General features: G+C 42.6%; 1 protein-coding gene across 4 annotated transcripts in view; it reads left to right on the forward strand.

The window, feature by feature from the left end:
- Positions 1–27,064, forward strand: part of IFT80 (intraflagellar transport 80) — a 2,191,035-nt gene that overhangs the window by 1,795,919 nt on the left and 368,052 nt on the right. For 3 of the 4 annotated variants that reach the window (XM_044070463.1, XM_044070466.1, XM_044070464.1), the window contains exon 17: positions 7,713–7,802. The exons of the other annotated variant lie outside the window; for it this stretch is intronic. In XM_044070463.1, coding sequence (XP_043926398.1) covers positions 7,713–7,802 — 90 coding nt within the window. The remainder of the gene's footprint in view (positions 1–7,712; positions 7,803–27,064) is intronic. 4 annotated transcript variants of the gene reach the window in all.

Here is a 27,064-nt window from a genome sequence, read left to right on the forward strand (position 1 = left end):
TTCTTATTCTCCAAGTGCATTTGAGGTTATTGGGTTGGAGATCAGTGTTTTCAAACTGATGTTCTGGAGTATTTTTTTTTCCATGTTGATATATAACAGGCCCGAATACAGGGTACCACAATCCATGAATCTGTTAACATTTTTATCAGAAAATGCATCCCCTCATTTTACTCTAAACATGTATATTGCAGAACTAAATAATTTTTCAGTGTTAGTATCTAGTTTTATACTTTTTAATTGGTTTTTGAAAACATCTTTGGTGATTTTTAAAGAGTGTAAGGCTTTTATAGAATCAAAATTGTTACATCGATGGATATGCTGTCTTCTAATACAAACTTAACATTACTAGAAAAGAAAAGAGTTGAATAATTCAATTTTAAATCCTTTTTGTAAGGCATGCCATTGTGTATCTTTATATTCATTCTTGTTTGCATTACCATTTTTCTAAAACTTCACCTTCCATTATTTCACCCATCAGTAAAGTTATTCTTACTCATTCGTAGTTTAGCAGTGTAATTTTTGACCAACTGTACCACATTTTCTTTTTCATCATGGCAGAATACCACCATTTACCGAAAATGCCACTTCCAGTAGTGACTGTATAAATGTGGCAATTTGGATCATTGCTCTTACTGAATAAAATCTCACGACCTTTTGTTTAATTGGTCTGTAACTGGAGCTCTGAAGAACTGGTTACAAGGACTTCTTAGAGCTTCTATTGTGACAGCATGCTGTATTACATCAAGTATAGCAAACCGTTCTGTGTACAATGCCTGACAGTTGTTAGTACTTAAATATAGTAATAGAAACGCACTTAATGTCAAAAATAACCTTTTCAGTTGTTATAGTCCTTTTTTATGAAAAAAGTAGTTAATTTATTTGTAGTTTAATTTCATTATCAGTTTAATTCCTGTTTGCAGTATTAGTCATTTTTAATTACTCCAGCTGTTCTATATCTGTCCTCTCTGTCTGTATACATACCTTATTAAAATTTAAAATATATTTTTAAATATGTAGTGTAAATAACTATTTATAATATATTTTTTATGTATCTGCCAGCTTACTGATTTCAGGTATCTCTTCCACAACTATTTATTATGTCATCTATTTATAAAGTCAAAAGTCAAGATCCTGGGACGTTGAGGAGTGACGCTTTCACATTGTAGGAATTAGGCATGTTGCTGCTGGTCTACCTAATCCCTTAGTTTCTGGAGCCATGGGCATTCTTCAGTGATGCAAACATAGACTCAGTGCAAAAATCTATACATGTTTCTCTCTCCTTTAGTGAAGTTTGCTCTGCCCTTTATTTCAAGGCCTTGCAAAGTAGCCTTCTTTCTGCTCAAGTCTCCACTAGAGGAACTATTGTATTACCTTATTTCTCCTTTTTTGCCAAAAAAGAGTCAGCCAATTCTCCCTGGCAGTCATTGCCTGTACTGCTTATTTAACTGCTGATTTGTTTAGATTCCTTATGCCACTCCTTGGGCCAGCCAAACGGGAAGGTGTGGTACTTTAGTTAAGAATGTGTTTAGAAACCTTTTGTCTATTCAGCTCAGTAATCCTGCATCAGAATGCTTGAGGACTATTAATTTTATTAACAAATGAAAGGTTTTTGAATTTTATGTATATTTTTGTATTATTCCAAAAACTCAGTAAAACCAGCTAGGGTGATATGTAGGTCTGATTGGTGGCTCCGTACTACTACTGTTTTTTCAAACTTACTGCTGAATCATTGCACCAAGGAATCTGAAGATAATTTTCTCAGAATAAGGTACTGTTACATTTCCGGTTTGAATTTTGATAGGCCATGTTATAAAGTTTTATGGGTATTCTTCTTTACAGACTCACAGTGAATACCAGTATAATAGGTTGTAATGGCCTTTGTATTTAGTTTTCTGTAGTTACATGTGTATGCAGTAGAGCCAGATGATAAAAGGAATTCATAATTTCTGAAACAGAGTAGAAAGGAATAAAATGAAAACATCCAATAGGAAATTCCAACCAGTATTTAAAGTAAATGTTTTTGTGAAATGTGTGAGAAATTAAAGTATATTCTCTTTTGGTATATTAAGATAATGTGAGGTGTTTCAGCTTCCCCTGTTAAAATTAGGGTCATTAGACTTTGCATTTAGCTTGTTGTACCTTTTTTTTAAAAGAATGGATTCTCTCTGGCTGTCAGAATGTTAAAAAAACAATGTGTTGAAGCTATTCCTGCAGTATGCAACATAGTGTATAGCAAGGACATATTTATGAGCTGTATTTTTATTTTCAGAAAGTATTCATTTTCATGTTGCATTTATGCAAAAAAATGATGTTATGTAGTCCTATCTCACCGTAATTCTTGCAGGATGGGTTCAGAGCCTATATTCGGCTCCGACTCGGCCGATACTAAAGCTCGAGAGCTTTTACTGGGACGAGGCTAACCCCTATCCCATGGTGCCTCACGGCAATTCCCCAGATCTCGTTAATTCCCCAGATCTCGTTTGCTGTGAAAGCTTCGAGGTTGTGTCTTATTGGCTCGTTGGCTAAGTAACAGTTTATTTACTAAATTTAGTGCTTTTTTCTTGACTTTCATATTGATGTTGTGTCATCCACCTTGAGATCTCCTATTTTGGAGAGGAGGAGATCTCCTTCTGTCTCCACCAGATCATCCAGGTCACTATCAGATGAGGACATTGAGCGGGTGGTGAAGAGGTTGCTTTCAGATCCAGCTCTGGCAAAGAAATTGGCCCCTTTGGACCCAAAGGCTTCGGAGCTGACCCCCTCACCTGCCACTGTTCTTACTCCGACTGCTTTGCTGTCGGAGCCTATTACTTCAGGTTCTTCTATCTTGGACCTCTCAGTTCCGGGGATCTAACCCACTTTCTCAGAACCGATTACTCTATCCTCGGTGGCTGAGTCTGAAGCCGAGGGGTCTGGGAGCCGATGCTCTTGAGCTGACTCCGAATGGGACAGTCACCCTAGGTTTTCTTCGGAACCGACCCTCCCTCTTGGTGCCTTGGCTTGACTCAGCTTGGCTCCCACTTCTGCTTCGGAGCCGTTCCCCCTTGCTAGGAGTCGACCATCCGTCTCCTTGGAGCGGAGGTCTTCTTCGGAGTAGGGAGGAAAGGCTTTCAAACCTATATCAAAGACTTTGTCTTCTGCTAAAGCCATACTTTTGGAACCTGTGTTCAACCAGCAGCAGGCAGCAACTTCTCCCCCCTGCCACCCCCACAGGGAAGCATGTTGACTCACCTGAGTCTGTCACTTCTGACACTGACTTAGAGGAATCGGAAGGGTCCCCTAGATCCCCCTCTGAGGATGTCTCCTTTTCTGACATCCTAGAAATCTTTAGACAGACGGGTGATTGGAAGACCTGTATCCCTACTGAGGATGAATTAATGTATCTTGAGACCTTTGATTCCCGACCTTCCACCTCCTGGGTGACACTGCCTTATGACCAACTCTTGGGGGTCATATCGCGGAAAGCCTGGACCTCCCCAGACTCAGTGGAGCTTGTCCTGGGAAGGCCAAATAAATTTATGACAGCACCTGAGGATAAGACTTTTTGTAGCAAAGGAGTTCCCGTTGATGCTGTGTTGGTAGCAGTGGCCACCAGGAAGGAGTTATCCGAAATATCTTCTAATATCCATCCTCCTAACAAGGAGTCCAGGACGATGGTTAGGTATGGGAAGCATACCTTCTCTTCAGCAGCATTTACATTAAGATCGCAGAATTACCTTACCCATTTTACTTGTCTTCAGAGAGATCTCCTGAAGGAGTTAGGAGATACCCTCCAGGGTTCAGTAGCTCTGGGTTCCATGGATAAGGTTTCTGTGCAGCTCTCCACCCTTACATCGATAGCTAACACCTCCATGAGGCTGATATCATACGTGGCAGATGGAGCATGTAGGGCAGCCGCAGCAGGAATATCCCTTAGGAGACATTCTTGGATGCGTCTTTGTAATTTCACAGAATCCTTCAAGTCTTCCTTCACTAACGTCCCCTTTGATGGTTCATCTCTTTTTGGACCCCAAGTGAAAGAGACTTTGACTAGGTGTGAGCAGGAAGGGAAATCCTTATCTGCCATCAGAGTCTGTTTCTCCCGCTCTTCTAGACCCTATCCCAAGGGTAATATGGGAGGGAAAATGTGATTCCATATATCCCAAAAAGGTTTCTCTCAGGCCAAGGTAAACCCGCCTCTAGAGGCAGAGGGGGAGGATATAATGGAAGACGTCATCCTCACGGCAGAGGAGGTCCGCAACATCAGGGAGACAGAGAAACCTTCTCTGATCATCCCTTCCATCACCCCTGAGGGGTTGCCCGACTGTCCATCTCTGGAGGCAGTCGAGGGTCATCTATCGCTGTACCCAAGCACATGGCTAACCATTTCACAAGATCGTTGGGTACATACCGTAATATCCAGAGGTTATCTGATCCCCTTTGTTTCCGAACCCCCAACAAACTGGTCTCTGCCAGATGTGCCATCCATTCAACTAGACCGTGCAACATCAGAGGTCATCTCTTTGCTACAGAAAAGAGTCATCCAAGAAGTCCCTGCAGATCGGAACTTACTCTCAATTTCTTTCTAGTTCCAAAAAAGACAGGGGACTGGAGATCAGTTCTAGATCTCAGCAGGCTCAACAAGTCTGTAAAGAAATTGAAGTTCCGAATGATCACTCTACAGTTGATATTTCCCTTTATCGGGAAAGACAATTGGATGTGCTCAATAGATCTCCAGGACACGTACTACCACATCAAAGTGGACAGATGCTCCAGGAGACACCTGCTCTTCTGGCTGGGAGCCAGTCATTTTCAGTTCAGAACACTGCCCTTTGGTCACACTACAGCCCCCAGAATGTTCACCAAATGCATGGCAGTGGTTACGACTCACCTGAGACATCAAGAATTCCAGGTGTTTCCGTACATAAACGTCTGGCTCCTTACTGCTACCACCAAGCATCAACTCATCAGTACCAGGGACAAGACTCTATTCTTGTGTGCCAGTCTAGGCGTCATAGTCAACCTAAAAAAGTCAGCCTTATCTCCTTCGCAGCACATTGTATTCTTAGGCTCAGAAATAGACACAATCACCATGCCAGCAAGACTAACACCAGAAAGAGTAGAGTCTCTACGCAGTCAAGTCAGATCCTTGCTAAACAAGCAAAAAGTTCAGGCCAAGGGTAGTCTTTCAAGTCCTAGGAATTATGGCTTCCTCCATCCTATTAGTTCCTCTAGCCCATCTACACATGAGGATTCTTCAGTGGCTGTTATTTGCCCAATGGTCAATGCAAGACCTTCCATTGTCTCATCAGATTTTTATAACAAACACCTGCAAGAAGGATCTGACATGGTGGTTGCACACAGAACAACTTCTCCTAGGTCGTCCACTTGTTCCTCCCCAAGAGAAAGCAGTTTTGACCATGGACGCTTCACAGATGGGGGGGGGCATTATCTGGGAATGTCAGTCCAAGGTACGTGGCAGAACCACGAGAACCACTTGCACATCAATGTTCTGGAGATGAGAGCGGCGCTGTGTGTGTTGCAAGCACTTCACAGCTCCCTTCCCACCGGGACAGTTGCGATTCAGTCAGACAACATGTCTGTCATGTGGTACATAAACAAGCAAGAGCGAACCAAATCTTACCCGCTTTGCCGCCGAAACACCCTAAGAGTTTGGAAATGGGCGATGGACACTCAACGCTTTCTGATAGCAACGCACATCCTGGGGAAATCCAACGTAGTAGCAGACAAACTCAACCGAGCAATTCTGATGCCTTACGAGTGGTCCCTGAATCAGAAGTTGCGAAAAAGATCTTTCACAGATGGGGCCAACCTTGCTGAGACCTATTCACCACTCACCTGAGCACCAACTACAGCAGCTACTTTGCCCTCATTCCCCATCCGTGGATGTCACCCAGGGATGCTCTAGTCCACGATTGGCCCGGGGCCTTCTTTATGCCTTTCCACCTTTTCCTCTCATCCCAAAGGTAATACAGAAAGCAAAACAGTTGAGGAGTTCCCTGATCCTCATTGCTCCTTACTGGCCTCGACAAGTATGGTTTCCCTTCCTTTGGCCCTACTTTCTGGAGGAACCATGGATTCTGGACCCATCTTCAGACCTGATTCATCAATCGGGGCAGTTCCATCCCACCATTCACACCCTCAAATTGACAGCCTGGATGCTCCAATTCCACGAATAGCCAGGTGTATTCCCCTATCTCCTTCTGTCAAACACATTCTGATCTCATCCCATAAACCTTCCACTCAGAAACTATACTTCAGAAAATGGAAAAGGTTTTCTATTTGGGCTAGAAACCAAGGCTTAGATCCAAATATGGCTCCTATAGAATCTATTCTATCCTTTCTAGTATCAATTTTTCATGAAGGAGCTGCAGCCGCTACAGTCAGATTTCAGTTAGCTGCCATTTCCAATTTCCATTTTGGCTTCATGGGAAATCCAATCATGTCACACTCCTTGTGCAAAACCTTCTTAAAAGAGGTTCTTCTCAGGCCACCAATCAAACCGCCATTAGAACCCTGGGACTTAAACTTAGTCCTCTCATCTTTAATGTCTGCACCCTTTGAAGCATCCTCTTCATCAGACCTGAAATTGTTGTCGTGAAAAACACTATTCTTAGTAGCCATAACATCTGCTAGGAGAGTTTCAGAACTGCAAGCTCTTACTATTCGACCTCCTTACATTATTTTTCACAAGGATAGAGTCTCACTCAGGACAAACCCTTCCTTTCTTCCCAAGGTATGCTCAGAGCACAATCTGAACACTACTGTTGAGCTACCAGTGTTTTTTCCGAACCATTCTAATAAATCTGAGTATAGACTACACCAGTTAGATGTTCACAGAAGTCTCAGATTTTATTTATAGAGGACTAAAGAATTCAGAAAATCAGATCAATTATTTGTTTCCTTTTCTGACAAGAATAAAGGCTTGCCTGTTTCCAAGGTTACTCTTTCAAAATGGCTTTCGGATTGCATTTCCTTTGTTTATCAAACTGCTGGCAAACAATTACCCATCAAAGTCAAAGGCCATTCTACTAGAGCTGTATCTACTTCATGTGCCTTTAGAGCTAGGCTCCCAATTGATACTATTTGCGCAGCAGCTCATTGGGCAAGACCACATACTTTTGTTACTCATTACAAATTGGATTTGGCCTCCCGGGACAGGTCATCCTTTGGGTCCACTGTGCTGAAAAGTCTCTTCGCTTGAGCCACCCGGGATAAAGGTGCTAGGGACGCTGTCCCATCCAGCAAGAATTACGGCGAAATAGGACTACATAACATAAAGAAGTTATGTACTTACCATAGCGTTCCATGTTTGTAGTCCATCTCTCCTACATTTTTGCGTCCCTCCCTCCAACCCCCTTCCTGTTTCTGGAGGATCTGGTGGACTATACTGCTGTTGTCTGACCTGGTTTTTAGTTGTTGTCCACCTGGCATGGATTATATTACAAAATGTTTTGTCTGTATGTATACAGTTCTGATATTTCATACCTGTTAGGTACGTATTGCTTTCTTGCAAACAAGATCTGGGGAATTGCCTTGAGGCACCATTGGATAGGGGTTAGCCTCGAGCCAGTAAAAGGTCTAGAGCTTTAGTATTGGCCAAGTCGGAGCCAAATATTGGCTCCGAATCCATCCAGCAAGAATGTAGGCGAGATGGACTACAAACATGGAATGTTATGGTAAGTACATAACTTCTTTTTTTTGCTTCACAGGAGCAAACATTGTGGGCATGCCTTGCTGCTATGGCAGTTGCCAATAAAGATTTGAATACAGCTCAACTTGCATATGCAGCCATTGGTGAGGTAAGTCTGCAATTTGTCACTTCTAAATTCACACAGTTCCGTAACCATTTAGAAATATCTAAAGTAAACCTACCCCAGGAATGTTTTATCCATTTCTCACTATCAATCAGAAGTCAGGAGTAAATTAAAACAATTTATTAGAATAAATATTCACAATTTAAATATTTACTATAAGAATTAAATTTTGAATGGCTAAAGAGAATACTTTGTCTGGCATTTGTGTTACAGCGTTAAGGAGCTAGCTATTAACTTGCTGTTTCCTGTGGCTCAGTGGTGCAGGGTGTGATTCTGTCAGCTTCCATTGCCTGTGTGTCTCTGAGTAAGTCAGTTAACCAGACCACGCTCCAGGGCTGAGTCTGAAAAAGGTCCATAGAGATCAGTGCTTTTCCCTGGAAAATCAATACAAATAAAATTTCTTCCCCTTGTTATACCAGTGTATCTAGTTCTTTCACATTTGGTCCCTCTAGAACACTAGTAAAGTTAAAAAAGACATTGCATGCCAGTGATTTGTAGAATTTTTTTTTAAATTTTGAACAAACAGCTGCTACTCTGAGTTCCTCACATTAGACTTTCCATTTGCTTTATGATTTACATTTGAGTGGTCAGTGCTTCAGTAACTTTTATTTATTTATTTTTTCTGTGTTGGTATTTTGTCCTTATAAAAGTCTGTTAGCCTGGAAAAGGTTGTAATTACCATGCTAAATCTGAGAAAAAGCATAACATTATTACTTATCTTGGAGAGAGAGTGAGAGACAGAGACTGAGGCATAGGCCTTAGTGTTGTATTGGATTAAAATTGTATGACAGGACAGAGAAGGTAAACGTTAAGTAGAAGTTGCACTGAAGATAGCTGAGTAACAAATGATGAACAGCAGGGTTCATACCTTAATTTGTGAGAGTTGTATATGCACTAAATAATAATGTTTGGAGTTTGGACTCTCTACTTATCTAACAAAATTTGTCCTGGCAGTTTTCCTTGAGCAGTATTGCTAATCTGATGTACGCAACAGCATGACCTTTTAAGGGTGGCCTTGCCCTTCATAAAGCATGCATTAATTTATTTCTTCTCTCTGCTTGCAGTAGTTGGTGTTCTGACTGCATTTTCTTTTCATGAGCAGAGTATTGGTCAATTCTGGCCTTTGATTCTCCTTTCATTAAATACAGAAAACATTTCAATGTTTTTCATTAAATTTGCTACTGCAAATTATCTTTTATGCAAACAGTCACTGTTTTTAGACATAGTGTAATGATTTTCCCACAATCCACAGAAATCTTTTAATCATTGCCATTGAGGCAAACCAGTTGAACCTAAAGACTTTTATTCAAAGTACTTTATTCTACTTTGTTTCATAACATAAAGATGTCATACTGTTCACATGCTGCAGTATTCATCACTTTAGGGAGTCCGCCTCTGGCTGACTCATATGTCTGGCCAGTATACAAAACTGTAAATACTACTGTAAGGTACGTGCGACACCGCACATCATCTCACATATGTCAGCCATAAGGAGACCTTGGGTATAAAGAAGACGTCAGCAAATACAACCAACCTCAGAACTTTTCTGACGCCTGTCCGATCGCCTGGTCCAGAAGTTCACTCTCCAGATTAGAGGTTCAGATAAATACCACATAGGGGTTTTCTTTCTTAAAATTTTCGCTACTGTTTGTGTGATTTCATGTCAATTAGGGAAGGGCACGTGTCAGTGTGGGAAGTCAGATTCCACATAAGGGCTCCTGTGTCCTCTGCTTATTCTGTCTAGGCCCAGACCACGACCATACAGCTTGGGCTATTTGTAAGTCATTTGTCCCAAAAACCCTTAGGAGCCATTTAGCTTCCCTTAAGCTTTACTTAGAGATCCAACGTCTTAAACATGTAGCTCATGAGATTGAGGTTACGTCGGTCCTTTGGACGAGCAACAACCAAAAAAGGCCAAGCAACCTTGGTCTGAGCTTCCGGTTGCGCCCTCTCTTCTGGACATCCATCCTGAGGCCAATGTAGGCCCGGAGGCCGTACCAGAGTCAGTAGATGTCCCTTTGGCAGGTACCACAGGGAAGCCCCGAAGGAGTCCACCAGCCTGTCCGCGAGGGAATTGCAGGTGTCTGACTTGGGTGAAAGAGGAGAACCATGGCTTGCAATTTTCAAAGGCCCATGTGGCATCACCCAAATCACTGTACGAGAGGATGTGCATACTGACATCGTGGAGTGCAGGCTGACATCAAGCCCATCCACCTTCCATCACATGGAAGCTCCAAAGAAGAAAAAGCTAAAAACTAAACACAAATGCCTTCCTGGCCCTGCGTCAACCATCTCCTTCTTTTGTTCCCCTTCAGGTGAACATCTGCTGACTCCTCCTCAGATGAAGAGGAATCTTCAGGAGACGAGTTTTTGGCTTACTCCACCCACATAGCTTCCCCTCTGGGTTATGCCTCTCCAGAGGAGTAGTCTAATGGTAGAGTCCCCTGGAGAGGATATTATCTTTTGGGTAAACTATCCTGAAAAATGAAAGGATTTTTCAAATGGGACTGCTTTCAAGTTTCCAATATACAAAAGAGATATGATCTCTTGCAGATGAATTCTCTGTCCTCTTCTGCCATTCCCCCGGTACTACCAGCCTTCTTAAATGCCTTCTCAACTGCATCTAAATGCCTGAACTCTCAGCCTCCTGTTCCCAAGCATCCTGATAGGTGTTTACAAGGTGCCTGAGGACTCTAAATTCCTCTTCAAAGCCCCTTCTGCAGAACCAGCTACCATATCAGTTTCAGCTGATAAGGCTTTCAAATTACTGCCCTCTACTTCTTTACTGCCCCTGATAAAGAGAGCAAAGTAATGGAGAGACTGGGGACAAAAGTTTACACCTCTTCCACTCTGGCCTTCAGGGCAATTAATTATCAGATCCACATGGCCAAATACTTTCTAGCTCTGCTGTCAGATGCTGAAAAACTTCTCTCAGAGATCTCGGACTCTCCCACCAAGACCAAACTACCCATTATTCTCAACTCTTCTGCCTAGGTTGCTAGGCATTCTATCAAGTGCTGCAGATGCCTCAGTCAGGGCAGCAGCCGCTGGGTCAGTCTTGAGGAGATATTCCTGGCTCAGGTTACAACTGATGATGATATCATGATATCTGATGATATCCAGGCCAAACTGATGGATGCCCCTCTGGACAATAAAGCCTTATGTGGTAGTCTGTCTGCAGACCTTTTCAGATCCTTGGAGGAAAAAGGCAAAGAGCTCAAGGACCTAAAACATATCCTTGTTTTTCTTGTTCCCAGGTTCCAGAGGAACTACCCATCAAAGAGTACCTTTGTTAGGAAACCAGTTATGCCTTCTTCCTCTAAAAGTAAGAGAAGCCCCAGGAAACAAGCTTCTTCAAATTTCTACTCCATCCACACCTTCTCAGAAACAGCCCTTTCAGTCCCACTCCAAACCTGCTAGCTTGTGACTATCTGCCTCCAGGGCCATCCATTCCTCTATCCCTTTGCCTTTCTCTCTCTCTTCCTGCTTGGAATCGGATCACCCAGGACTCTTGGGTCCTCTCGATCATCCAAAAAGGATATTTCATGGTTTGGGAGACTCTTTCATCCTTCACAAATATCCCACATCCACCAAAAGATCAATTGGAATTTTTCCTTCACATAATTTCTGGTCTTCTCTTCCAGGGGACGATTCAAGAGGTCCCCTCCTCTCAACTGGGAAAATGATTCTACTCCAGGATGTTTCTGATTCCCAGGAGTGATGGGCCTTGGAGACCCATCTTGGACCTTTCCAATTTAAACATCTTCCTAAAGTTCCCTCCTTTTGGATGCTGACTTTGCCCACTCTTCTACCTCTTATTCTTCCCCAAGCATTCATGGTGTCTTTGGACATCAAAGATCCCTACCTTCACATTCCTATTCACTCTCAGTTCAGGAAATTCTTACATTTTTCTATTGCTTCCTCACATTTTCAGTTCTGTGCTTTGCAGTTTGGTCTCTCTACAACATCAAGGGTCTTCACAAAATGCTTGGCTCCTGTTATAGCTTATTGCAGACTACAGGGAATTCAGATTTTCCCTTACCTAGATGACATCCTTATCCAGGCCCAGTCCTCAGACCTTCTTCGGGAAAATCTTTCCTTCACAGTTTCTCTTCTGGAGGGTCTAGGCTTTACAATAAATTGCCAGAAGTCCTCTCTGACCCCTGAACAAGACCACATTTTTCTAGGCTGCAGGAGCCAAATGGAGAGGATGCTAGCCTCTCTGCCCACAGACAAGGTGCTTTTCTTACTTTCTAATTCCAGAGCCTCTTACCCCTTCAGTCCCTGACTGCCAGGAATGACTTATGACTGTTGGGGTTCATGACATCCATGATACCCATGCTTCCCTTGGCCAAGTTACACATGAGGAAAATTCAGTGGTTTCTAAGGACAGTTTGGAGGCAGCACTCACACCCTCTGGAATTTGTTATTCTCCTCCTGCCTTGCTTAAAAAAGGAGTTGGATTGGTGAAGTCTTCACGTTAAGAAAAATCCAAGTCTTCCCCTACAGCCACCCCTCCCCTCCCTAGAATTGTACACAGATGCTTCAGACACAGGATGTGGTGCAACTCTGCAATCCTGGAGGGTCATGGATGTCTGGTTTGAAGCCCAGACAAAGGAACATATCAACATGAAAGAGATGTGGTCCCTGATTTATGCCCTACAAATCTTCAAACCAAAGCTTATTCCAGGGGTGCTAAGGTTGTTCACAGACAACACCACAGTCCTCTGGTACATCAACAAACAGGAGTAATGACGTCTTACCTCATATATAGGTTAACCCTACATGCCTACAAGTTAGCCTTACAAAGCCAAGTCTCTCTTCAAACTGTTTACATTCCTTCAGCTGAGAATGATGTGGCAGACACATTAAGCAGGTCCGTGACCCAATCTCATGAATGGATGTTACACAGGGATGTGTTTATGGACCTGATCCATTTTTGGGGTACACCTCTGGTAGATCTCTTTGCCTCCCCCATGAACAGACAACTTCTCAAATTTTGTACCAGTGTCCCACATCACTTGGCCAGGAAGGTGGACATCCTATCATTCTCTTGGAAGGGATGTTTCTATATGCACCCCCCCCCCAACACTTTCCTCTTCTTCAAAAGATCCTTCTGAAGATTCAGTAGGATAAACCACAATTTAGTGGATTGTCACTTCACTTACAGCATACCTTTTGGACTTGGGAAGAAACCTGAGCACCCAGTGAAAACCTACATGGACTGGGGGCACACAGGCTCTAAAGAAGGAACCTCAGTTTAGCAAAAGCCATTTTGCATTTTCAGTGAGAATGAAGTGTTTATGGTCATTGGCTGATTGGGGTTATCTGGACTACGGCTTGGAGTAAGCACCTCATTGGTTCTTCAAAGATTTTTTTAAAGTTGTTTCAGGCTTCAACTTTCTGTTACTTAAGAAGTTACCTTGTGAGTGTTTCTGCCATTTCATACAGAGCTAATCGGAGGGAGGGCACTGAGCAAAACTCTGATCTGTGATATACAAGTATTCTGTTTTTTGCTTATTTTTTACTAGTTATTTATAGCACTTTTATTGTCTGCTGCATACTTTTTTCTGTATTTTATAGCTATAAACTAATCTACATGTTTGTATTAAAATTGTCTGCCTCACAGGGCCTGATAAATAAGGGTTTTACTGTCACACTGTTGTAAATCCTTTCTAGCTAGTTTTACTGTGTGTGAGGTAGTAACTGGCAATTTTCTCCATTTGTTAAACATCTGTTTGTGTTTGTTCTGATTTACTGTCAAGGAGTGTATCATATAACTGATTTAGTCTCACACCCTCCCTTCCTATTGGTATCCTGTACTTTGTGGCTTTGCAGTTGCCCGCCCCTACTGTAAATTTGATCTGGGACACTCCTCCCAGTCTAGTGTCATTAGCTCATTCTACCTAATACAGAGAGAACATTTGAGAAGGCCAACCCAGTTAGTTTCTTAACCTTGAATTATCTTCTGCTCCTCCTTTCCCCCTTTCCACTTTACTAAAAAAAAAAAAAAAATTCTAAGCTTGTTTCCTGCCTTTCCTGTAACTAGTCTAGTCCAGATACAGATTTGCTGTATCCAGGACTGTTTGTAAGCTTCTGGGCCTCCCAAGCCTTTCTGTGTTGGAGGGAAACTTTCTAACTTATCGGTGAGAGTTGTAAGCACTAGGTAGCCTAACTACCTCAGGAGGAGTGGTTTCTGGCCCCGAAATTGCAGTATATTGGCTGTTTGGGCAGTTTTTCCATCTCTTTCAACTTTCTGGTTTAAAAACCCGCGTTTACGCTTTTCCTGCCTTTCCTGTAACTAGACTAGTCCAGATACAGATTTGCTGTATCCAGGACTGTATGTAAGCTCCTGAGCCCACCAAGTATTTCTGTGTTGGAGGGAAGCCTTCTAGCTTATCAGTGGGAGTGGTAAATACTAGGTAGCCTTATCTAACACAAGAGGAGCGGTTTCTGCCCCAGAAATTGTAGTTTATTGGCTGTTTAGGCAGTTTTTCCATGTCTGTCATCTTTCTGTTTTAAAAGCCCACGTTTGTGCTCATTTCCCACCTTCCCTGTTACTAGTCTAGTCCAGATACAGATTTGCTGTATCCATGACTGTTTGTAAGCTTCTGAGTGGTGCCAAAGTCTGCTCTTCAATTTTTTTCCTTAGATCTACTAGTTCTCTCCTCTCCTGCAATTTTACTAGCTTATTAGTCTAGCACTTTACAAGACTTCTTGTAGCACACTAAACGTTATACAAGGAAACAGCTCCAGTACTTATTATTAATGCCAACCCCTCCAGGCATGTCTAAAGGTCAGTTCCCTGTGCATTCTCCTATTAACCTGGTGAACTTGGGCATTGTGAGGCAATGTAGCAACTGCCTCATGTACACTGACAACCCTCTCCTCTTACCTCCCAACACTCAGACGTGTGAGAAATGCACTTATATATCCAAACTGGAAGCCACGCACTCTCCAGCCAAGACCGGAATAGATAGTCGAGGAGAAGGTCAACACTTGCACCACACCACGTGGAACTCATATCCCTCCAAAACACACACCAGCACTACTGCCTTCACATAAAAATACAAACCACACACCCACCTTCATGGAGGCTCTTAATAAAAATCTACCCAAGCAGCAGAGACCTCCAAGGCAGAAATGCACTCAACCACCACAACACAACACTAATCATGAGACACATAACTCTCCTAAACAGCGTGCCACTCAACCAAAGCCCCTAAGGCAAAACAGCATGCCCAACACACTAGTCATAGGTGACTCAGTAGTGAGGTGCACTGATGTCCCACTCACTAGGTTGAATAAAGAGAAAGCAACAGTCAGCTGCCTGTCAGGTGCCAGGATCCGCCACATAACGCATGCCCTCAGGTATCTCAACAACAGGTGCAACTATGACTCCATCATTGTACATGTGGGTGTGAATGACCTGAGACGTATCTCCCTGGACTACATGTAAAGAGACATGGAGGAGCTCTCGGATTTTGTAGCCCAGGCGGGTATGACCCTAGCCTTGAGCAGCATCCTACCATCACCCAGAATGATACCCCAGTACAAGCAGAAAATGATTGATTTCAACAATTGGCTAAGTTTCTGGTGTCATTCTAAGGGGATCCAGTATCTGTCTGCCTAGGATGACATAACTGACAGACCTCGATGCTTTGCCAGAGATGGCCAGCATCTGTCACCTCTAGGCTTCTGGATACTGGCCAAGGCTCTTGCCCACCCCTATAGTGCATTTTTCAGGTAGTGAATCAAAGACCAAATTACCACCGCAACAGCTACAAACAAATGCAATCTGAGGGTCATGCTGCTCAGTGCTAGAAGTCTAAATCGCCAAATGCACTAATTCGAAGCACTCCTTAAAATGGAGAACATTGACATTTCTGCCATAACAGAGACCTAGTTCAAGGCAGCAGAAAGCACCCCTGCACTACCAGGCTATAACTCATTCCATACCTTTCAGCCCCAGAACTTGGACCGAAGCTGCAAAGGCGGTGGTGTTTCCATATTCATAAAGGATGCGCACACCTTCAGACTAGTAGCCCAACATAGCTCATCTGAGATACTTCAGGTGCAGGTAACATTGGGTAAGACGGCAATTCTGGTCATAGCCTGCTATAAGTCCCCAACCATGTCCCAAGACTCTCACTCCACGTTCCTAAGCACCCTGGAGAATATTATAGTCCAACCTAACACTCTCATACTGGGCGACTTCAACTACCCCTCCATTAACTGGGAAAACTACTCATGTACCAATACACTTGCCCAATGTTTCATGGAATTCATTAATTCCAATGCCCTAGACCACCACCTCGTTCTTATCCCCACTAGAGGTAGCAACATCCTTGACCTGATCATTGCTAACAAGGGCGACCATTGCTCTACACCAATAGTCAACTCCTCCCTGGTTAGATCCAACCACAAACTAATCACCTTGGAAATCCACCCCCCCCCCCCGCAACTGTAACCACCATGAAAAACTTCTTCAAAGCTAACTTTGGGCTCCTAAAAACAGAGGTGGCTAACTTCACGGCACCCATGCAAATGGAGATAATTTGCATGACCGCCGAATCATACACCAATGCACTGTACGAACACGTACACAAATGCATGGATCTCGCCATACCCAACATAACCAAGACACTCTCCTACAAAAAAAGGAAGCCAATCTAGTGGCCCCCTGCCATAAACAAACTCTGCAACAAAAGGAGGAAACTGATGTGGAATAAGGTGAAGTCCCAAGACTGGAAAAACTGGTATCCAATTCTACTGTGCAATGTTATTATCCAATTTGTAAGTGTGACTGAGACTTGAAGGCTGTTTAGGAGTGGCTTATACAGTATCACCAAATACATGCAATTACTGTAAGAGCTTAAATTATCTCTACACAAAACAGCCACAGTTAAAAAAATAATAATAAAAACACAAGACAATACTTATTAACTCAACACAAGGACATTAGAGAGTTCATAATCACAGGAAAAACTTTGTAGAACAGTCTGACATAAATATAGAAAGCAGCCAGACTAATCTTGCTATTTCTATTTGTCTCTAAGAGAAAACACTGTTCTAAATATCTTACTTACAGAGCAAGGCACAGTGTTGGTGAGCTGATGTGTTCAGGTTCAGACACAAATACAAAATGCCATTCTTACTTTCTGAGATAGCCCTTAAATTGATAATACACGTTACTGCTGAGTCATTTCAGATTACATCATTCTTGACACTTCTGCTTTAGCTTCCCAGGCTCACAGAACTTAAAATTTAACATTTCTTTGTAATCTGCACCTGCCAGGAAGCCACAGCAGTAAAAAACATTTTACATGTGAAATCTAGTAATTATCTCTGTCTTAGGACAATAGAAAGAATTTCTAGCTGCAGACATCCTGTCTCCTAGCTTGAGATCACACACAGGTATAAAATCCTATATATATCAGCTTTCTTCCAGCAGGGCGCACTTTGGTAACATTTTTGAAGCTCAGAACATAACACAGTTTTCTTGTATTTGTCAAACAAGCCTGTGGATCATATTAATATATACAAGGACATAAAATTATTTAGAAAATTCTATCTAGCTAGGCTGGCAGCCTTCACACAAGCTAAAATTACTAGTCAGCAAAGGAGGTATGACCTAGTTCCTCCTTACTTGTTATACCACGACTGTGGTATTGTCTCCAACCACTTGAAGAGGTCCTGGAGACCAAAGATGGTTCAGAGTTGTGTGCCTTGATCAGGGTATGCATGTCCTTGATATTTATGTGCTTGCATCTGTCCTTGATGTCTCACATAGCCAGAGCTTTTATCCCTCCTGAAACTGCTCCCCAGACAAAGTCTGAGATGTCTGTGGCAACTGATTGCTTTGGAACAGGAAGAGAGAAGCAGAGACCTGAATTTAAGGATATATGTTGTCTCCTCCAAAATATTTCTCCTCTGACAAACCCCAGAACTGGGATTTGGAAAGTTAAAGGGTATTGATGCTGGGACCAAACTGATTTCAGATACCACTGTATCTTTCTTGTGTGGAGTCTTGCCAGGAGTATCATAGATTCATAGGGTGTTACTAGGCTAATGACCCGGGGGGGCCCTTTCTAAGCCTACAAAAGTTTTTTTTCTGAAAGAATAATGATGTCCTGTATCCAAGTAGGACATCTAGGTCCTGGCATTTATAAGCTACTTCAGTCCATAAGAAGCATGGGTGCCAGGCCCAATCTAAATTTCCTGTTCCCCAGTCATTGGTCTAGGTTGCGCTTAAACTGGGTAATAGATGAACTCAGCTTCAGAAGGAAAGGAAGATTGTTCTATAGGAGAGGCAGTTTCTGGGACAAATGTGTGTATCTCCAGCATGTTCTATTTAAATCACAGGCAAAATTCATGTCCTTAGACCTTGTATTTCTGGTACTCTTTGACTATGAATATGCAGTAGATTCATAAGTGTAGGGTTTGCAGATGTATTATAAGCCAGGCATAGATCACCCCCTCAGCACTCTGTAGGAGACTGAGTAGAGGGGACAGTCTTTAAGGCGCTCTTCATAAGGTAGGGTTGTTGCACCTTGTATTCCTTTTGCAAGGAACCTCTGAGATTGCTCTAGTTGCTGAATATGCCTGGTCATGTACATACCAAAGGAAGCATTGTACTCTTTGACTGGTCTGATAAGGGTGGAGTACAGTGGGATAATAACCTCTCTGGACCTAAATAGCATGCCCTTACTTATAAGTTGCTTGGCATAAAAGTATTTCCTCACCACGGTGGCCACTTGGTAGTCGAACGTAAGGCTACTGTGTGATTGCATTCCCAGATTCCTGACGTCTGTTTCTACTCTTGGGGGAGTATTATCCACATGGTAATTAGCTGAGATGGTTGATTTCCCAAAGGGTGCAGTTATGTATTTCTGAACATTGAGTTTAAGACCATGGCTTTGGCACTATTTGTTAGCCAGAGATAGACCTTGTTGAAGAATGCTAGTTTCTGCAGTGGAGTCAAAGATAACTCCCAGCTTGCAATCATCTACAAATGTAGTCAGCCAAAATCCTTCAGCATTTGCTTCCATTTCAGAGAAATAAATGCCAAAAGGAGTGGGCTCAGTACTGAGCCATGGGGGACTCTGCTAGTGTCTGGCCTCTTGGTGGAGGTAGAACAAAATAGCGAAGTGAAACTTGTAAGGAAACAAAGCCACACAGTGAGCTGCTTGAACTGATTTATTAAATATAAAGAAATAATGTTAAAACAGTAGTACTAAGTGCTTTCACCCATCAACATCAGGGCATAAGTTCCCTATATATGCATAGTATTAGATGTCCAAATTTCAAAAGATTTATATTTTTTATTATAGATAGAATTCCTCAGAATATACATAAGGGTGGGGATGAGAAGACAATGCTGGAGGCAAAGGAATGCCTTTGGCAACTTAGATTAAACGCCTGTACTTTGCCTGGTATTAATGAAATTGTCTCTATTTCCAGTATTTTAAAATACAGGTCATATTTTATATGAGCGATTATAAGGTGGTGAAAACTGGCATATATGTACAAATACATAAAAATATATAAAACATATTTATGTACATATACAACATATTATATTTTAAACCTAATATTTAACATATATATATATATTTTTTTTTGTAATCGTTGTTTGTAACGGTTGTTGTTTTATTATATCTTATTATATATTGACATATATTTTTACAGCAATTGAGGTTATTAGTTGTTTTTTTCTGTGCCAAGTCACTTTAACAGATATTTGTTAATCAATTAATTAAATCAGTTTTTAACAATGTAATTATCTTATTAGGTATGTTATATAAAGAATGGCTTTGTTACTATTTCTTAGTACTCTGATGATGCCCTGATGTTGATGGGTGAAAGCACTTAGTACTATTGTTTTAACATTATTTCTTTATATTTAATAAATCAGTTCAAGCAGCTCTTGGTGGAGGTGTCCCTCACCTATTTTGACCTCCTGGGTCCTATCACTGGACCAGTTGGCTATCCAGAGTGTGATAACAGGGTTAACATCTGAATTAGTGAGCTTGTTTATAATGCCTGAATGGTGTACTGTATCAAAAGCCTTGGCCAGGTCAAGGTAAGCTGTGTGCACAGTCTTACCTTTATCCACTGTTTTGGTGACCCTCTCAAAAACAATCACCAGCTTTAATAGGCATGACCTTCCTTTAACAAAGCCAAACCGTGATGGTTCCAGCATTTGCATGTTACCTATGTCCTCATTTATTATGTCCATGATGATTTTTTCCATGGCTTTACATATGAGGCTGGTAAGACTTATGGGCCTGTACTTACCTGGATCAGTGGTTGGACCTCCTTTGGGCAGGGGAATGACTGTAGCCATCCTCCATTCCTTGGATACAAAACCTGACTGTAGGCTCCAGTTGAAAAGTGTTTCAAGTGGACCAGAGAGGTCATGTTTCATGTTGTTTATTAAACATTCCGTGATGTTATCGGGACCCATTGATGCAGTGTTTAGGACTTGGAAAGTGCATTGATGACATGTTCCCTAGCAGTGGTTGGTGGATTCTGGTATGTGGTATCTCCCTTGGATTATCGGGGGAGTCGAGGGAGAAATTTGAGCTGAATCGGTCAACCCGAAGATTGGCAATGGCCTCTGGTTCAGTGTGGGTGATGCCATTTACAATAAGTTCTGCACATTGTTGCGTATTTCCCCTGATGTTACAGACATAGCTGTAGAAAGCTTTGTGGTTGTCCTTTTCCTGAGAATCTATTTTTTTTTCTTCTCCAAATGTAGCCTTTGAAGTATTAATTAACCCTCTTAGCTGCCCATTTAGATTGGTCAGGGGGCTTTTAGTATGTATAGCTTTGTTCTTCCTACGCTTAGCCAAGATTTTTTTCTTTTGTTGTACAACTGATTAATATTGTGATTTTATTAGGGTGGCTTGTCTTTTGAGTTTGCCTTATTCTTAATATGAGTGGGCACAGCTCACTGTATATAGCTGTCAATATGGCTGCACAGAGATTTTGTAAATAACTCAGCATATGCTGTAGTGTTTATTGGGTTTGGGGGTGCTCGGAATTTAGCCAAGCTGCCACTTTGTAGAGGAAGGTTGACCTTGGAATAGTTCCTAAAGGTTTTTTTTTTGTTTTGCTGGATCCCTGAATTTAATTTTTATTTCAAGCAATACTGCCTTATGGTCAAATCTGATGAGCGAAGACATTGCATTAGATGAGAAACACTGCCCCCCGCCCCCATGTTCACTTGTACAGGTTCAAGGATATTTGTACCCCGATAGGAGAATGGACCAACTGTTCCAGGATGTTGGTATTAACAACGTTTAGGAATCACTGGGTTTGTACATTAGAAGTGGTCTAGGTTTCCCAAGCTGTAGAGGGATAGTTGAGATCTTCCATGAATATTGTATTGGGTTGAATGGTGAGGGACTCTAGTACATTGAGATAGGTAGTATGGATTTCCTGTGACATGGAGGGGGACATATAGGTTGCAAGGATATGGTACAAGACCCTGTTTATGGTGAGTTGCACATGTATGAGTTCCAGTAGGTCATACACTTTAACTAGTCTAAATGTGAGGTTGATTTTAATACAGACTGATACTCCTCCAGCTTTAGTTTTCTTCTGTGCAGTAGCTGGTCTTAAGGTGTGAAAGGCATTATAACCTTGCATTGGTGGGGTACTCTGTGTGTTGTTAAACCAAGTCTCCTTTACAACACAGATGTCTACAGTTTCCAGGGAGAGGAAGACCGTGCATGGTGTGGAGTTTCTTAAGAATAACAGCATTGAGCAGTAGCACCTTCAGATATTCCTTCATAGATTCAGTTAAGTCGGAAGGTTTATCAGTTTGGCATTGCCTAAAAAAAGGCACTCTGGGGTTGGAAAAGGTGATTGCCAGTATCCGAAAGCATAGAGGTTATAAGTGCAGACCATCCCTGGTAAAGCAGCATGATCTGTCAACCATGTCTTCCCAGACCGTCAAATATTGTACCCCCTTGGACTGGTACCAGAAGCTAAGCCAACCTTGGATTGGCACCAGAAGCTAAGCCAGTTGTTAAAGTCAATCATTTTCTGTTGGTAACTTGTCGTTATCCTTGGAGAAGGTAGTATGCTGCTCAGTGCTGGGCTCATACTTGTCTGAGACACACAGTCAGTAAGCTTTTTTGTGTCTTGCTTCATATAGTCAAAGGAGGTACATCTCAAGTCATCAACACTCACAAAACTGGAGACAAAGCTCTCTCAGCCCAAGACTGAACTTGTTAGTCAGGAGGAGAAGGTAAACACTTGCTCCACACCACACTCATCACATAGTCCCGCTCTACCTACACCACCAAAACCCACACATAGATACACAAAAACATTCTCAGAGGCTCTCAATAAGAATCTACCCAAGCAACAGAGATCTCCAAAGCAGAAACACAAGCAACCACCACCCCTCATCACAACCCAAAAGACACATAACACACAGACTCAGTGTGCCACTCAACCACAGCCCATAAGGCAAAACAACGTACCGAACACATTAGTCATAGGTGACTCTATAGTCAGGCACACTGATGTTTCACTCACCAGAATAGACAAGGAGAAGGTTACTGTTAGCTACCTGGCGGGTGCCAGGATCCGCCACATAACCAACGCACTCAGGTCACTCCAGAATAAGTACAGATATGACACAGTCATTGTCCATGCTGGTGTGAATGACCTAAGACATACCTTCCTGGACTACATGAAAACAGGCATGGAGGAGCTCAATGATCTTGTAATCCAGGCAGGTATGACCCTAGCCCTGAGTAGTAGCATCATACCTTTGCCCAGAATGATACCACAGTACAAGGACAGAATGCTTATTTCAACAATTGGCTAAGCTTCTGGTGTCATTCTAAGGGGATCCAGTATCTGCCTGGGACGACATGGTCGACAGGCCATGATGCTTTGCCAGAGATGGCCTGCACCTGTCGCCCCTGGGATTCCGGATACTGGCTAAGGCTCTTGCCGCCCCTATCATGCCTTTTTTAGGCAAGGCTGAAATGACAAACCCACCACCATAACAGACCAGGCAAGCAAAAACTGATGATAATGCTACTCAACGCTAGAAGTCTAACCCTCAAAATGCACTCACTCTAGGCACTCCTTAACATGGAGAACATCGATATCTGTGCAGTGACTGAAACCTGGTTCAAGGCTCCAGAGAGAACCCTGCATTACCAGGATATAACTCGTATCATACCTTTCGGCCATCTAACCAGGACGGGAACACCAAGGGCAGAGGTCTGTCCATATTCATTAAGGATAACCACACCTCCAGGCTAGTTGCCCAACATAATGCATCCAAAATTATCCAAGTGCAACTAACTCTGGGCAAAATTGCAATCCATATCATAGCTTGCTACAGATCACCCAACATGCCCCAGGATTCCCACTCCTCTTTTCTTGATATACTAGGAAATATTGTTTCAACCAAACACCCTAATAATGGGCAGTTTCAACTACCCCACCATTAACTGGGAAAACTACTGAAGTACCAACTCCTTCGCTCATCGCATTCTGGAATTCATAAAATCCATTGCCCTGAATCAACTTATCCACACCCCCACCAGGGGCAATAGTATCCTAGACCTAGTCATTACCAACATGAGTGACTGGTGTTCCACACCTGAAGTCAACTCCTCATTGGTCAGATCCGACCATAAGCTAATCACCATAGATATCCACATCCCTTCCCCACCCCCCCCCTCAATAAGGAAACCACTGTAAAATATTTTTCCAAAGCCAACTTTATGCTTCTTAAGATAGAAGTGGCCAACTTCACGACACCTTTGCAGATGGACATTACAGTTACGACTGACGAATCTTATACAAATGCACTCTATAAGCACTTACATGAGTGCATGCATCAGCACCTAATAGAACCAAGATGCTATCCGCCAAAAAGGAAGCCAATCTGGTGGTCCCTTGCTATAAACAAACTCTACAACAGAAGGAAGAAACTGTTGCAAAAGAGAGTAAAATCCCATGATTGGAGGAGCTCCCTGGTCAACCTCAGTAAGAAGATGAGATCCTTCATAAAATCCTCCAAAGCCAGCAGTGAAAACAAGATTGCCACTGACTCTGAGGACAACCAGAAAGTATTCTATAGCTATGTCAAGAATCTCAGTGGCAACACCCAGGTCTGCTCTGAGTTACAGCACAATGGCACGAAAATTATGGAACCAACTGATACCGCCAACATCCTGGCTGATAGGTTCAGTACTAAATTTACCCCCCCCAGCCCCTAAAGGGCCCATATCCATACCAGAAGAATGCAGTGCCCCTGCAATCACAGCTGAGCAGGTAAAAACTGCGCTCTCCAGAGCCAAGAACACAGCATCCATGGGACCGGACAACATCCCAGGCTGCGTTCTACATGAACTTCAGAATCAGCTGCCCCCCCCCCCCCCCCCCCCCAAGCACCATGTTCAGTCTTAGCCTCACGACAGGATTTTTACACACTGAGTGGTGCACAGCAACAATTATACCACCCCACTAAGGGGGAACCACCACGGACCCCAGGAACTATCGCCCTATTAGCCTGACGAGCCTAGTTTGCAAGGCCATGGAACTCATAAACAAAGACATTGGTAACCTCCAAACTCTGGACCCCACCCAGTTCGGGTTTGTGAAAGCAGATCATGTCTCCTGAACTTGATTGACTTCTTTGAAACAGTCACCAAAGCCATGGATGAGGGTAAGGCAGTTCACACAGCCTATCTTGACATTGCCAAGGCTTTTAACACCATCCCCCATTCTAGAATCATAGATAAACTCACTAAACTGGGTATAAATCCATACGTCACAAGATGGGTTGCCAACTGGCTCACTGACAGAACCCACACTGTAAAAGTTGTAGACTCCAAATTTGACGTCAAACCTGTGACAACTGGAGTACCACAGGGTACACATCTGGCTGATGAAGTTTGCAGATGACTGCAAATTAGGTGCCAGAGTCGAGTCCCTAAACGACGTGGACATCCTACAGAAGGGCTTCACTGATATTAATGCTTGGTGTCAGAGCCATGGCCTCAAGCTCAATGCCAAAAAGTGCATTGTCATCCCCTTTTTTAAAAGCTCTGTACCCATGAACTACCACATAGGCGGCAGTCCACTTAACTCTGAAGGTGTGATAAGAGACCTTGGGACTCAAGTGGACAGTAGTCTCTCCTTTGATAATCACATCGCCACAGTAGTCGGGAAATCCTTCTACGTGGCACACCTCATCACGAAAGGGTTCTCATCCAGGGAAAAAGAGGTCATTGTTCCCCTCTACAAGGCTCTTATTAGATCCATTATTGAGTACAATGCCCCTTTTGGAATGTACCTCACAAGACATCTGCACCAGCTGGAAAGGCCACAAACATACTTCACAAAGTGGATTACAGGACTCAAACAGATGCCCTGTGCTGTCTGTCTCAAAAAACTGCAGCTTTACTCAATAGCATATCACCTACTCCGAGGTGATCTCTGCCTAACATACAAAGCTATGTCAAACCCAGAGCTGTTGGACATGCTACACCTAAAGAAATCCCAGTCCCTCCAAGCTACATGCTCTGGAGACCTAAACCTTGTCACCACAATAAACAAAACATGCTGGAGGAATAGATTCCTGTCCCATAGACTTCCCATACTCTGGAACAAGCTACCTATGTCAAGCAGAGTTCCTTACTAGCACTCTTCAAGAAAAATCTTGATGAGTGGATGGGAAATAGGAAATTCACCCTGGGAATCACTTCTGTGGCCCTGCTCGACAGGGGCACAGGAAATAATCTTCTTGAGTGGCAAAAGCCAGGGAACCTTGTTGGCTAGGCTTACATAGGCCCTTGGGCTGATAGCCTAGTACCTACCTATGGACTATGATAGAGTCATACTAGTACCTGTGGTTCAGTGACCTGAATGTCTGTGTGACTTGATGGATCCTAGCCTCGGAAGGGCAGCTAACCGTGACTCTGTCCGTACTCAGTCTGGTGAAGGGGACATCGTTGTGCCTCATTATAGAATCACCAATGACCATTAAATTTAGCTGTCCACTGGTTTGCCTTTAGGGCTTAGTAGTAGAGGTATTGGATATAGTTTTACTATGTGGAGCTGTGGGTGGTATTTTAACAGACTGTTTAGATGATGACTACATACCCTTTATTTTGATTGTACTGTGCAGGAGGTATTAATGTTTTAGGAAGGTTAGTAAGTGCCTCAGCATTAGTAGTTTTATGTGTAGAGTCTATACCCTGTGCAGTAGGTGTAGTGCAAATACCACTGACAACCTCTATAGGATTAGTTTTGGTTGTATGAGAGTGTGTTTTGCTTCCAGTGTTAGTGTATTTACTCCTCTTGCATACTTCATCTGTTTTATTAAAAATAACTGGGTTGTCAGTGTACATGAGGCAATTGCTACAATGCCTTAGAATACCCATCTGAACAAGGATGGCCACAGAGAAAGTCAGGAAGTGCATTTCCATGGCTACTGATCTACTAGGGGGAGTGAGGGAAATTTAAATATTGATACAGTGATACCTTCCCTCACAGTGACCAAAGTTTGAGTGGAAAACTTTAAAAATAAATCTAGATGAAGATCTATTTTTCTTCATGTGGAAGCAAATCTCTGTGAACTGAGGTGTTTAGTTGCTGTCTCAGGAATATAATCCTGTATGAAGCAGTCAAGAAAGACTTTTGTATGTTCTCTTGGAATTCCAGCTTGTGTAAAACATTTGTCACCCAAGAAGGAGGTTCATGAAACTTTGAAAAAGACTCTGCAAGGATAGGCAAACCTTCTACGTATGGAAAATGTGGATACCCTGTAGCCTGCAATGACCAACAACTGGAGCTAGGCACTTTGTGAATATTCTTGGTAGAGTGGATAGTCCAAAGGGTAAAGCAGAGAATTGATAATGTGATCCAGACATACACAACCTTTAGAAACATCTGATGTCTGGATAAATTAGGATGTGATGAGAAACATCTTTTAAGTCTAGTGTTATCAGGAAACTGGAAAAAGGAAGAGTATATATTTATATTGTTAAGTGACATCGTTTTGAGTTTGGACACTATCACAAACAGGTTTAGGAAAGAAAAATCCAAAACTGGTCTCCAAGAAGGTTATTTCTTTGGCACTAGGAACATCCTTGAATAAAAAGCACTTCCCCACCTGGGATGGAGGAACTGGTTCTGTCACTCCTTGAGACAGCATGTGACGAAGTAACGGTGGAAACAAAAGAGTCTGATCTAAAGGATGA

Source organism: Protopterus annectens, chromosome 4.part1, assembly GCF_019279795.1.
Source record: "Protopterus annectens isolate FY-2018-M chromosome 4.part1, PAN1.0, whole genome shotgun sequence".
In the NCBI taxonomy this organism is placed as follows: domain Eukaryota; kingdom Metazoa; phylum Chordata; order Ceratodontiformes; family Protopteridae; genus Protopterus; species Protopterus annectens.